The sequence below is a fragment of the Pan troglodytes genome, chromosome 3 (genome assembly GCF_028858775.2).
Source record: "Pan troglodytes isolate AG18354 chromosome 3, NHGRI_mPanTro3-v2.0_pri, whole genome shotgun sequence".
In the NCBI taxonomy this organism is placed as follows: Eukaryota; Metazoa; Chordata; class Mammalia; order Primates; family Hominidae; genus Pan; species Pan troglodytes.
The window spans coordinates 4,264,186-4,277,354 of record NC_072401.2 but is presented as its reverse complement, the minus strand read 5'-3'; the positions used below and the strand labels follow the sequence as shown (position 1 = coordinate 4,277,354).

The 13,169-nt window shown below is 47.4% G+C and overlaps 1 protein-coding gene across 1 annotated transcript; it reads left to right on the top strand.

Annotated features, from left to right (window-relative positions):
• Window positions 1-1,598: 1,598 nt before the first annotated feature.
• Window positions 1,599-5,880, top strand: LOC741067 (putative gustatory receptor clone PTE01). Its single transcript, XM_009447286.5, has 2 exons — window positions 1,599-1,740; window positions 3,677-5,880. Exons 1-2 carry the CDS (start codon window positions 1,617-1,619, stop codon window positions 4,375-4,377), a joined length of 825 nt encoding a protein of 274 aa, XP_009445561.4. The 5' UTR covers window positions 1,599-1,616; the 3' UTR covers window positions 4,378-5,880.
• The last annotated feature ends 7,289 nt before the right edge of the window (window positions 5,881-13,169 follow it).

The following is a 13,169-nucleotide window of genomic DNA, read 5'->3' as shown; positions in this document are numbered from 1 at the left end:
ACAAGGTGGCAGTTATGCATTGCAGGGGACACCAGCGAGCTTCCACCTTGCTGGGTTTGGGGAATTCCCGCGCTGACACAGAGGCTCGAAAAGCAGCATCTGCCCCCTTCTGGGCATCAGTGCTCTCTCAAGCACCTGATCTTGGACCTACTTCTTCTAAAGAAGAAAAGGACTTTCGCCAAGTAGAGGGAAGGAGAAGTGATGGAGGAAGGATGGATTCGGTTACCAGATGGGAGAGTAGCTGTGCCACAGCTGCTAGGAGCTGCAGTTGTACTGGCTGTGCAAGAAACCACCCATCGAGGTGAGGAGTCACTGGAAAAGTTGTTAGCCTGGTATTTCTACATCTCGCCTTTGTCAGCCCTTGCCAAAACGGTGAGGCAGCGGCGTGTTACCTGCCGACAGCATGATGCGAGGCAAGGTCCAGCCGTTCCTCCCGGCATACGAGCTTATGGAGCAGCCCCCTTTGAAGGTCTCCAGGTGGACTTCACAGAGATGCCAAAGTGTGGAGGTAACAAGCATGTACTAGTTCTTGGGTGCACCTACTCTGGGTGGGTGGAGGTCTGGGTCGTCCTCCCCAAACCTGGATGTTAGCAACGAGATCACAGAGGGAGTGAACACACCCTGCGACATGGGAAGTAATATGATCCTCTCCCCACCTGGATACTGGGAAAGATACCACAGCGCGGGCATACGTTTCCTATGCTGTTGCGAGTAATATCATTCTTTTCCTTTCTGGATATTAGGGAGAATATCACAGGGGTGCTGTACAATTACTTCGACATTGGGAGTAACATCATCCTCTATTTTCCTGGATATTGGGCACAAAAACACAAAAGGGTGAACAACCCCTGCGATATTTGGAGTAATATTATCCTCTCCCCTCACGATTATTAAGAACAATATCGTAGGGGTGGGGGATGTACACCCCCTTTCATGTTTGATATCATCCTCTTTCCCCCTGGATATTAGGAACAATATCAGGAAGGGATGTACAGACCCTGTGACCTTTGCTGTCATATAATTGTCTCTCCCCTAGATACTGGGAAAAAATGTCCCTGGGGATGTGAACAGCCCTGCGATATTGAGAGTAGTATCATCCTCTCCCCCTTGCATATTGGGAACAACATCACAGGTGGGATGTACTGCCTCTGTGATATTGGGAGTGAAATTTTCCTCTCTTCCCCTGGACATTAGGAAGGGTATCAGAAGGGGTGGGTGTACATTCCCTGCGATATTCAATGTAACCTTATCCTCTACCTCCCAGGGTATACAGAACAATATTACAGGAGGGGTGTACACCCTCTGCAATATTAAGAGTCATATCATCCTCTTTCACTCTGGATATTAGGAACAATATCACAGGGTTGTGTACACGCCCTGCGATATTGGGAGTCATATCATCCTCGCTCCCTGTGGTTATTAGGAAGAGGATCACAGGGCTGTGGAAACCCCCTGCGGTACTGGGAGTAATACCATCCTCTCTCCCTCTGAAAATAGGAAGATTTTCACAGGGGTGTGTTCACCGCCTGCGATATTGGGAGTAAGATCATCCTCTCCACCCAGGAAATGACTAACAAGGTCATGGGGGGTGAACTCCACCTGCGATATTGGGAGTAATGTCGTCCTCCCCAAACCTGGATGTTAGCAATGACATCACAGAGGGGGTGTACACACCGTGCGACATTGGAAGTAATATGATCCCCTCCCCACCTGGATACTGGGAAAGATACCACAGCGCGGGTATACGTTTGCTACGCTGTTGGGAGTAATATCATTCTTTTCCTTTCTGGATATTAGGAGAATATCACAGGGGTGCTGTACAATTACTTCGACATTGGGAGTGACATCATCCTCTATTTTCCTGGATATTGGGCACAAAAACACAAAAGGTTGTACAACCCCTGCGATATTGGGAGTAATAGCATACTCTCCTTCCCTGGATGTTAGAAAACAATATCATCAGGGCTGAACACCCCCCGCGATAATGGGAGTCATATTTACTCTTTCACAGGCCATTTGGAACAATATCACAGGGAATGTTTACAAACAGGGGTGGTGTACACCCCCTGTGACATTGGGAATAACATCATTCTCTCCATCTCCGGATATTAAGAAAAATATCCCGGCGGGAGGTGGTACACCCCCAGTGATATTGCGAATAATGTCATCCTCTCCTTCCCTGGATATTAGGAACAAAATCTCAGGGGGGTGTACACCTTCTGTGATATTGGAAGCAATATCATCCTCTCCCCCGCTGGATATTAGAAAAAAAAATCACTCACCGTGTAAACCCACTGTGATATGAGGAGTAATATCTTCCTAGGGTATTACGAATAATTTCACAGTCTGTACACACATGGTGTACACTCACTGTGGTATTAGGAGTAATATCTACCTAGTAGATAACAAATAACATCGCAGGGTGTACACCCACTTTGATATTAGCTGTAATATTTTTCTAAGTTGTTACAAATAAGATCACAGGGTGTACCAACATGGTGTACACTCACTGTGATATCAGGAGTCGTATCTCTGTAATATATTATGAATAATATCACAGGGTGTACACCCACTGTATTATTAGGAGTAATATCTCTGTAGGATATTACAATTAAGATCAGAGGGTGCAGAGCCACCGTGATATTAGGAGCAATATCTTTCTAGGATATTACAAATAATATCACAGGGTGTACGCCCACTCTGCTGTCAGGAGCAATATCTCCCTAGGATATCAAAAATCCTATCACAGGGTGTCCAATCTCTGCCTTCCAGGTTCTAAGGGATTCTCCTGCTTCAGCCTCCCGAGTAGCTAGGGTTACCCCCACCACGCCCGGCTAATGTTTTTTTTATTTTCACTGGAGACGGAGTTTCACCACGTTGGCCAGGCTGGTCTGGAACTCCTGACCTCAGGTGATCCATCAACCTCGGCCGCCCAAAGTGCTGGAATTACAGGTGTGAGCCATGGTGCTGGGCCAAGAGTTATAGATTCAATTCATTTGGAAACACAGCTCCCATCTTTGAGCGTGCATGTACTTTTATGAAGAAATGATGTCAGAAAACCGAAGGATGATAATAAATACGAAAAGTAACAGGCATGTGAAAAGGTCTTCCGATTGAGAACTATAAGGTTCGATGTCGTTTTCAGATAATGGGGTCCTAGCTCTTGTGTCGTCCTTTTACATATTCTACATCAATGGAAGTTGTAGCACGGTGTCAGAATAAAGTAGAGTGTATTTCACGGCTTCTTAATTCCTTTCAATTAGACTGAGGTCTTTTTCTTAAAGAGAGAAGGACATTGTCATTGCATTGTATTTTTTCTGAAAAGAGTAGGCCGTATTTTACTGAGATCATGGATTTGTTATATATGACGTTTCGGTCTTCTAATATTCTTCAGTGGATTTTCTCTAAAGTAGTATGTACAGAAAGCCTTGTATAGCAAAAAAGTAAATCACGTAATAATTCTGAGATTTTTGGAATTGTCACAACTGAGAAACATTGCTGGCGGTGTATGGTCCGCAAGTGTGAAGATGTTCCTTGTGAATTGCTTGCATCCAGCATTAAGGGCTGGTTTTTATCTTTTATTTTTCCAATCCTCTTTCCTTCTCAAGGTGTCCAAGACACACAGAGCCACGGAATCTCACAGATGTCTGAGAATTCCTCCTCCTCGGACTCTCAGAGGATCCAGAACTGCAGCCGGTCCTCGCTTTGCTCTCCCTGTACCTGTCCATGTATCTGGTCACGGTGCTGAGGAACCTGGTCAGCATCCCGGCTGTCAGCGCTGTCTCTCCCCTCCACAACCCCATGTACTTCTTCCTCTCCAACCTGTGCTGGGCTGACGTCGGTTTCACCTCGGCCATGGTTCCCAAGATGATGGTGGACATTCAGTCGCATAGCAGAGTCATCTCTCATGCGGGCTGCCTGACGCAGATGTCTTTCTTGGTCCTTTTTGCATGTATAGAAGGCATGATTCTGACTGTGATGGCCTATGACTGCTTTGTAGCCATCTGTCGCCCTCTGCACTACCCAGTCATCGTGAATCCTCACCTCTGTGTCTTCTTCGTTTTGGTGTCCTTTTTCCTTAGCCTGTTGGATTCCCAGCTGCACAGTTGGATTGTGTTACAATTCACCATCATCAAGAATGTGGAAATCTCTCATTTTGTCTGTGACCCCTCTCAACTTCTCAAACTTGCCTGTTCTGACAGCGTCATCAATAGCATATTCATATATTTCCATAGTACTATGTTTGCTTTTCTTCCCATTTCAGGGATCCTTTGGTCTTACTATAAAATCGTCCCCTCCATTCTCAGGATTTCATCGTCAGATGGGAAGTATAAAGCCTTCGCCACCTGTGGCTCTCACCTAGCAGTTGTTTGCTGATTTGATGGAACAGGCATTGGCATGTACCTGACTTCAGCTGTGTCACCACCCCCCAGGAATGGTGTGGTGGCGTCAGTGATGTACGCTGTGGTCACCCCCATGCTGAACCTTTTCATCTACAGCCTGAGAAACAGGGACATACAAAGTGCCCTGCGGAGGCTGCTCATCAGCACAGTCGAATCTCATGATCTGTTCCATCCTTTTTCTTGTGTGCGTGAGAAAGGGCAACCGCATTAAATCTCTACATCTGCAAATCCTGCCCCTTAGTCACATTATTTTTGTGGCTTGATGGCTTTTATTCCTTTCCGCATTTCCTTTGTGAATATTGCTTTCTTCGTTATGCCTTTCACTGGAATGGGTGAGGATTCTGGGATCCTCTGTTTAGCAGAAACCTCATGACAGAATCCTCTATACCTAGGCGGCCTCTTTTACTTTCTGAGCAATAACCCTGTTATCCAGCTGGAATCACAACCATCTTTTTATATACACGAAGTCCTCACTTCATTTTGGAATTCCCTGAAACCTGACTTTATGGAAACAATGTACAGGAGGTCCTCCAACACCATTGGTTGTTCAAAGTTGTGTAGTTACACTGTTGATGAAAAATAAGTGGTTTCACTCTACATAATTTTGCTTCAAGGTGAAGTTTCCAAGAGACTTTCAAAGATGTTAAGTGAGGACATACTGTATATCAAATTCATATCCTCTTCCACAGTTCATGTGGAATTTCTTTATAAGCTGCTTCTAGAGAATCTATTTAGGCAGGTTATGTGTAGAGATCCGTGTCGCCATTCCTCAATCTTGGCTTTGAGTCCAATCACCTGGGGAGCTTACAAATGATGAGGCCTGGATGTCAATACCTGAGATTCTGATTTCCTTGCACCTGTGTGAGTATGTGGATTTTTTTTTTTTTCTTTTAAAGCACCAGAGGTGGTTCCAATGAAGAAGTTTTTAGAGGCATCAAACTCCAATGAGTAAGAACAGAAATTAATTGTAATATGATTTCTTCAAATATTATCTTCAAATGCATTGTCCATCAACACCATACAAATGATTATTATGCTGTTTTTTCTTACCATTTCTCATTTTCTATTTCTTTCTTTTCCTTTTTTTTTGAGTCAAGAGTTTCACTCTTGTTGCCCAGGCTGGAGTTCAATGGCACAGTCTCGGCTCACTGCAACCTCTGCCTCCCGTATTCAAGCAATTCTCCTGTCTCAGCCTTCCAAGTAGCTGGGATTACAGGCATGCACTAACATGCCTGGCTATTTTTTTTTTTTTTTTTTTTGTATTGTTAATAGAGACGGTGTTTCTCCATTTTGGTCAGGCTGGTCTTGAACTCCCAACCTCAGGTGATCCGCCCGCTTCTGCCTCCCAAAATGCTGGGATTACAGGCATGAGCGACCGCGCCCAGCCACCACTTAGCATTTACATTTTACATTTGTTGAAGTTATAGATTTATACACACATTGATTGCTGCTTTGTTATACACTTGCATATACATAAGATGGGAAATAGAAAAGAACAAAATGGGCACAGTATCCCTGAAGTTTCACATTCCGAGACATTTTAAAAATATTTGCTCTTCAGAAATTTGTTTCAATGAAGAAACTGTGGTATACACACCCAGTGAAGTATTGTTCAGCCTAAAAAGGAAGAAACTCCTCTCCGCTGCAGACAAAATGGATGAGATTGCAGGGCTGTATATTAAATGAAAGAAGCCAGGCACAGAATGACAAATATTTCATGTCCTCACTTCTATGTAGGAAGGAAAAAGGACACCTTGGCCAGGTGTGGTGGCTCAGGCCTGTAATCCCAGCACTCCGGGAGGCCGAGTCGCACGGATCACTTGAGTCCAGGAATTCGAGACCTGCCTGGCCAACATGGTGAAACCCCATCTCTACGGAAAACACAAACAATGAGTTGGGCATGGTGACACGTGCCTGTAGTCTCAGCTACTTGGAGGGCTGAGGCCCAAGAAGCGCTTGAACTCGGGAGGCGGAGCTTGCAGTGAGCCCGGATTGTGCCTGTGTACTCCAACCTGGGCAACAGAAAGAGACTCCATCACACACCTACACACAAAAGGAATCTCAGGAAGGTGGAAAGTATAAAGGTGATCAGCAGACGCTAGGAAGACAAGGGGTGGGATAGGGAATGAAGACAAGTGGATAATTGGGTCCCAAAATACAGAAAGATGGAATAAGTGAGTTCTAGTGTTTGATAGTACAGTATGAAAATTTTAGTTCACAAGAATTGCTTGCATATTTCCAGATGCTTTGGTAAGAAGCTTCCTAACTTTCTCATTATGCTGGTTTTTAAGCTCTTCTCTTTCTGCTCTTGAAATCATGCTGGTTTTTTGTTTTCTGTTTTTGGTTTTGAGATGGAGTTTCACTCTTGTTGCCCAGGCTGGAGTGTCATGGTGAAATCTTGGCTCACCGCAACCTCTGCCTCCTGGGTTCAAGCGATTCTCCTGCCTCCACCTCCTGAGTAGCTGGGATTACAGGCATGCGCCAGCACACCCAGCTAATGTTGTATTTCTAGTAGAGACGGGGGTTTCTCCCTGTCGGTCAGGCTGGTCTTCAACTCCTGACCTCAGGTGATGCGCCCACCTCGGCCTCCCAAAGTGCTGGGATTACAGGCGTGAGCGACCGCGCCCGGCCCGTGCTGTATCCTTATCTGTTGTCTGTTGTTGTTTGTTCGTTTTTGAGCCCAGAAATAACTTCTCACCTATATGTTCCAATGATTTTTCACATGAGTGCTAAGAAAGCTCACTGGTGGAAAAGCAGCCTTTTCAAGAAATGGTGTTGGAGAAACTTGATTTCCACATGCAGAAGAATGAAGGTGGACCCTCTGTCACACCAGGTGCAAAAATTCACACAAACTGGATCAAAGACCTCACCCCAAGCGCTAAAAGTATCATACGCCTAAACGAAAACATTGGCCACACTTTCATGACATCAGATTGGGCAATGTTCTCTGGGATATGACACCAAAAGCATAGGCAACAAAAGAAAGTTAGGTTCCTTGGATTACATCTAAATGACAGACACTTTTGTGCAGCAAAAAACACTGTGAACTGAGTGAAAACATAACCCATGGATTAGGAAAAATATTTGCAGAGCATATATCTGAAAAGAGGCTGATATCCATCATATATAAAGAACAGCTAGAACTAAACACCAAGACACCCAAAGCATCCCATCAACAATGGTCAGAAGACTCGAGTAGACGTCTTCCTGAAGAAGATATAGCAATGGCCAATAAGCATCTAAAATGATGTTCAAAATCAGTCATCATAGGGAAGCACAAATCTAACCAAGAATGTGATACCACATATTAGGATGCATATTATAAACAAACAGGCATTGGTGAGACCAGAGGGAAGTAGCAATGCTCGAATATGATCGGAGGGAATGTAAAACCGTGAAGGAACGGGGAAAATAGTATGGCGTGTACTGGAAAAATTAGAAACAGAATGATCAGATGTTCCCGCAGTTTCATTTGTGGGTTCCTACCAAAAAGAATTAGAAGCCAGGAGTGGAAGACAGATTTGTGTACACCCATATTCATAGCAGCATTATTCACAACAGCCAAAATGTGGAAGCAACCCAAGGGTTCGTGGACAGATGAATGAAAAAGCACACTGCAGTTCCTTCATACAATGGGAGACTATTCAGCCTTCAAAAGGCGGGCACTTCTGGCCGGTGCGGTGACTGACGCCTGTAATCGCAGCGTCTTGGAAGACCGAGGTGGGCGGATCACCTGAGGTCAGGAATTCAAGACCAGCCTGGCCATCTTGGTGAAACCCTGTCTCTACTGAAAATGCAAAAAATGACACGAGCGTGGTGGCTTGTGCCTATAGCCCCTACTACTCGGGAGGCTGAGGCACAAGAATGGCTGGAACCCGGGAGGCGGAGGTTGCAGTGAGCCCAGATCGTGCCACTGCACTCCAGCCTGTGCGACAGAGTGAGACTCCATGGAAACACAAAACAAAACAAAGTCAAACGAACAAACAAACAAACAAAAAAAACAGAGAGGCACTTCTGACGCAGGCCGCAACATGGATGAACCTTGAAAACATCGTCAGTGAAATAAATAAATCACAAAAGGATAAACACGCCCAGTCTCAGTGGCTCACCCCTGTAACCCCAGCACTTTGGGAGGCTGAGCCAGGCGGATCACTTCAGGTCAGGAGTTTGAGACCAGCCTGGCCAATATGGTCTCTATTAAAAATACAAAAATTATCTGGGCGTGGTGACACACGCCTGTAATCCCAGCTACTCGGGAGACTGAGACACAAGAATCGCTTGAACCCACGATGCGGAGGTTGCAGTGAGCCGAGATCACGCCACTGCACTCCAGCCTGGGTGACAGAGAAAGACTCTGTCTCCAAAACAAAAAATTAAACACGGTATGATTCCACTTATCTATCAAGTGTCTAGAGTAGTTAAACTCATAGAGTTGCAAACTAGAAAGGTGGCCCCCAGGGGTGGGCGAGAGAGAGGATTGGAGAGCTTGGTGAATGGGTGCAATTTCCATTTTGAAAGATAAAACTGTTCCGGAGACGATGGCGGTGATGGTTGCTAAACAATGTGAACGTACTTAATGTCACGAAACTGTAAACTGAAAAAGAGTGGAAACTGTAAATGTTTATACTGGCCATTCTATATGAACTAATATATTTATAATTTTTAATATTTCTACGTGGTATATTTTCCCATAATAAAAGATGAAAATTAAAGCAGTTGGATGTTTACAAAGAAAAGAAAGAAGTGAAGAATACACACCAGCTTTCTCCTGATTAGAGGAAGAGTCCCAAAGCTTCTATGGACACTCACTTTTCTCTTCTTCTTGCATTATTATGAGGAAATCCTTAGAGGTTGGGGAACTTGGGTGACTTTGGCTAATAAGGAGCTCTATGCCTTGAGCCCCCTTTGGGGGTTCCTTGTAGACCACAGCTAGACCAGTGGGTGCCACAATCACTGTGTCATGTATAGAAAGGGCAGCTGAGATCACATCAAGGATTCCAGAAAGAATTGGCACAGGATCATTCGGGACGCATCCCTCCCTTGCCCCTGTTCCTGGCTTTTCTTACAGCTCTCAGCTTCCTCAAAGGAGTCATCAATTCGGAGTTTGGCTTCCATTCCTATTGAGGAAGCTGGAAAGTGTTTCAAAAATGCTCCTTCCATGTGCCTGTGGTTAAGACCTCTGAGCTCTGCTTAAAACTTTTGGAAGCTGGGCGCGGTGGCTCACGCGTGTAATCCCAGCCCTTTGGGAGGCTGAGGCAGACGAATCACAAGGTCAGGAGTTCGAGACCAGCCTGGCCAACATGGTGAAACCCTGTCTCTACTAAAAATACAAAAAAAAAAAAAAAAATTAGCCAGGCATGGTGGCGTATGCCTGTAATCCCAGCTACTGGGGAGGCTGAGGCAGGAGACTCCTTTGAAGCCGGGAGACAGAGGTTGCAGTGAACCGAGATCACGCCACTGCACTCCAGCCTGGGCAACAGAGCAAGACTCTGTCTCAAAAAAATAAATACATAAAAATTACAAAAAAAAGTGCTTGGATGGGCTTGGCAAACTTTAGCCATTAGCTCACGTACCACTTTGGAAGGGCATACCTTCAGTCACTTCACCCTTTAATCCCTTTGCTCAAGACTAAAGTTCTGAGAGGAAGTCTAATCGGCTGAGTTGTGTCCATGTGGGCAGTGCAGGAAAGGATGCAGTGGGAGGCGGCTCCAGGGACGTCTTTGGCTTCCATCATGGGGGAGCAGGCGCGTGGATTATCCACCCTAACAAATTTGGACAAAGGAAAACGAGGTTCTCTGAGGAAGGAGACATAGAGCCCAAGGAGCTAACCAAGAGACAAATAGTCATCCTGTCTTGTCATTTTCTTTTACACATGTGTGTACATTATCTTACACTTATCACTTTGTTTTCTTTCTCTCCTTTAATTGCAGCCTGCTGCCAAAAGTTAAAATAAAATGAACGTATTGAGATAGCTCAGTAACTGACTTTTGGTCAATTGCCTTTTCATATAGTGAACAGCTGCCCAAACGATTGTCTCTGTCACTGTGCAAATTTGCAAGCATTTGCATGATCACTCCCAATCCCCCAACACAGGGCTGTGTTACAGCACAATTTAGTTCAGTGTTTTGCTCTCTGCAACAGGGAGGTTCTCATCCATTGCAGGTTGCAGTAAAAACAGGGGTACCATAAGCAACCACCTCTTTCCTCAACGATGTGATGGAAGCAAAAGCCAAGTAGCTCCATGTATCCAACTTAAAAATATAAAAAGTTACGCCCGTGGGCTGTGGTGCCCACCAAAGTGGGCACCAAAGTGGTGCCATCTTTGGTTCAGTGTAACACCAGGGGTGAGAAACGGACAACTTCTAGCCTCCAAGGAGACCCTGGGGCATGGCGGCAGACCCTCGCTGCACGGAAGGGGCTCCAGGGCTCCAGGACTCGGGCAGCCAGCGATGCGGCCCCACCTCTCCACCGTCCGCCTCTGGGAGCCTCGGTTTCCTCAGCAGGGATCATGACACTTCATGGCTGCTCTCATTGAGGCGGAGGCTTTGTCATCGCCACTTTGTGGATAAAGGAAATAAGGCCCAGAGACGTTGATTAACCACCCAAGGTCACACAGCCAGAATCTAAGCCCAGGTCTGTCCAAGGCCTATCCAGCTCTTTCTTCCAGGAAGGCCCTCCCTCTTCCTTCCCGTCTCCACGTCACCCATCTCTTTCCTCCTCCTGTCCTCTTCTCACCTCTTCTTGCCTCCCCTCCCCTCTTTCCTCCCTTCTTCCCCTCTCCTCCCTCAATTTCTCCTTCCTTGCTCTCTCCTCCCCAAGCTCTCAGGTGAACGTGCGTCCCACCTCTTATGGCGAATGGTCAGCAGGTGGCAGCAAACCCCGCCTTCCTGCGCGGGAGCCGGCCTCAGCCCGTGAAACGATGAGAACTGGGCTGCGGAGCCTGAGCTGGGCGGGCGTGAGTTTGCAGATCTGCAGGAGGAACCCGGTGCAGGCGCCTCTGGCAGGGGTGGAGGTTGGGGTGCCCAGGCCTGGTGGCGGGGCGGGGCAGGGGGGTCACCTGCAGGCGTGCGGCCGGGGGAGGGACGGCTCCCAGCTCAGCATCTGGGCAGAACAGCTCCTTGGGGGTGGGAAGGTTCCCTGCAGCGCTTCATCCTTCTAAGTGAATATGCAAATCCCCTCCTCCCGCTCGAGAGGGAACTTCTGCGGACCCTCCTCAGGCAGCCCCAGGGCAGCAGTCCTTCCTCTGGGCGCCATCCTCACAGCGCCCTGGCAGCGCAGCAGACACTCAGTCCGCACCTGTTCTGGACAGGGGTGGGAGACACCAGGATTGTGGCCACAGGTCCCTACCCAACATGGGTACCTAGTGAACAGAGCTCAGCCTGCCCAGTCAAAGGGCTGGGCCCTTCCTGCATAGGGTCGCCTTGCTTGGGTGTATCTTGAAGGAAGGTCAGAGACACCCAAAAGGACCGGGCTGAGGGAGCAGCGTCTGGGTCCAGGGCACAGCCTGGGCAGAGGCCAGAGGGCAGCAGGCCTGAGTGTGGGATGCAGATCTTGGGGTGGAGGCCAACTCCACGCAGGGAGGCCCCTCCCGCCGGCGGGTGGTCATGGCTGATTTGAGCCTGTTGTTATTGTTGGCAAATTAACAATACACTGTTAATTGCATGTGGCTGAAAGGAAAAATTAATAACAAGGAAACAAGTGGGCCCTGCTGAGCTGCTCGCGCCGGGGCTGTGGTTCCCACGCTGGGGCTGTGGCTCTCGCGCCGGGGCTGTGGCTCTCGCGCCGGGGCTGTGGTTCCCACGCCGGGGCTGTGGCTCTCGCGCCGGGGCTGTGGTTCTCGCGCCAGGGCTGTGGCTTTCACGCGCTCCTCCTCGGCTTCCGAACCGGAACACAGCTGCAGCCTCTATAGACTCCTTCCGTGGCGCTTCAATGCTGAGCCCTAGCAGACTCCTCCTGGCCAGACTTTCCTGGCTCCTCTGATACCTCATTGCCACCGGGCCTCCACCCTGGGCTTTGGATTCATCTCTGCTGGTTTAGGGAGAACCTCTGACCTCTGATATCTGCTCCCCTCCGTGAATGATCAGGTTCCTCATCCCCCACCTGTGAGTTCTGACTCCTCGGCCGCCTTCAACAAGAATCTCCTGCCCTTAACTTCTCATCTCAGTCTTTTGCCATCCCCCGAGGCCCTTGGCTATCAGCCCCCACTAGTCCTTGTGGCAGGGGCTATGAACCCCCTCCTCCTTGGCTAGAGAGTCCCACTTGTCCTCGTGGTCTTCGGCGTTGAGCTCAATCTCTCCCTGTTGTGGTCATCCTGACGGCTGCTGCGATAGTCCTGAATAGAGTCTTCCTCACTGTTTTAAGTGTCAGGATCGTGTTCTATGTACTCCCACCCCCGGCTTCTCCTGCCCCCTCAGCTGGCCCGGCATTTTCCCTGGGAGCCTTCATCACAGGTCAGTGGATGCCATATGTTTCTGAGCCGGGGTGTGAACTCTGTTGCGATTCTTAGATAACTTGTTCTCCCCGTGACTTAAGCATGACCTTATAGTTTAATTTTCTTCCTCTATGGGGGACCTATTCGAGAGTGTAATAAGGGTTTTCTGCATCCCTGTATTCCAGATGTATATTTCCAGGATACAGGGCTGCTTTTAAGTACCAAAATATTCATATTTTTGTTGGTATCATGCCAATACTTCAGTATGTTGAAAGTTCTGAGACCTGATTCCATTTACACAAAGTAGAAGAACAGACAAAAGTAATCTGTGCTGT

Bases quoted from the DNA above. Each gene is read 5' to 3' on its own strand.
- LOC741067 (XM_009447286.5), top strand. From the start codon at position 1,617: ATGTCGTCCTCCCCAAACCTGGATGTTAGCAATGACATCACAGAGGGG. The intron at 1,741-3,676 runs GTATACGTTTGC...TCGGACTCTCAG, and splicing joins GGAAAGATACCACAGCGCGG to AGGATCCAGAACTGCAGCCG.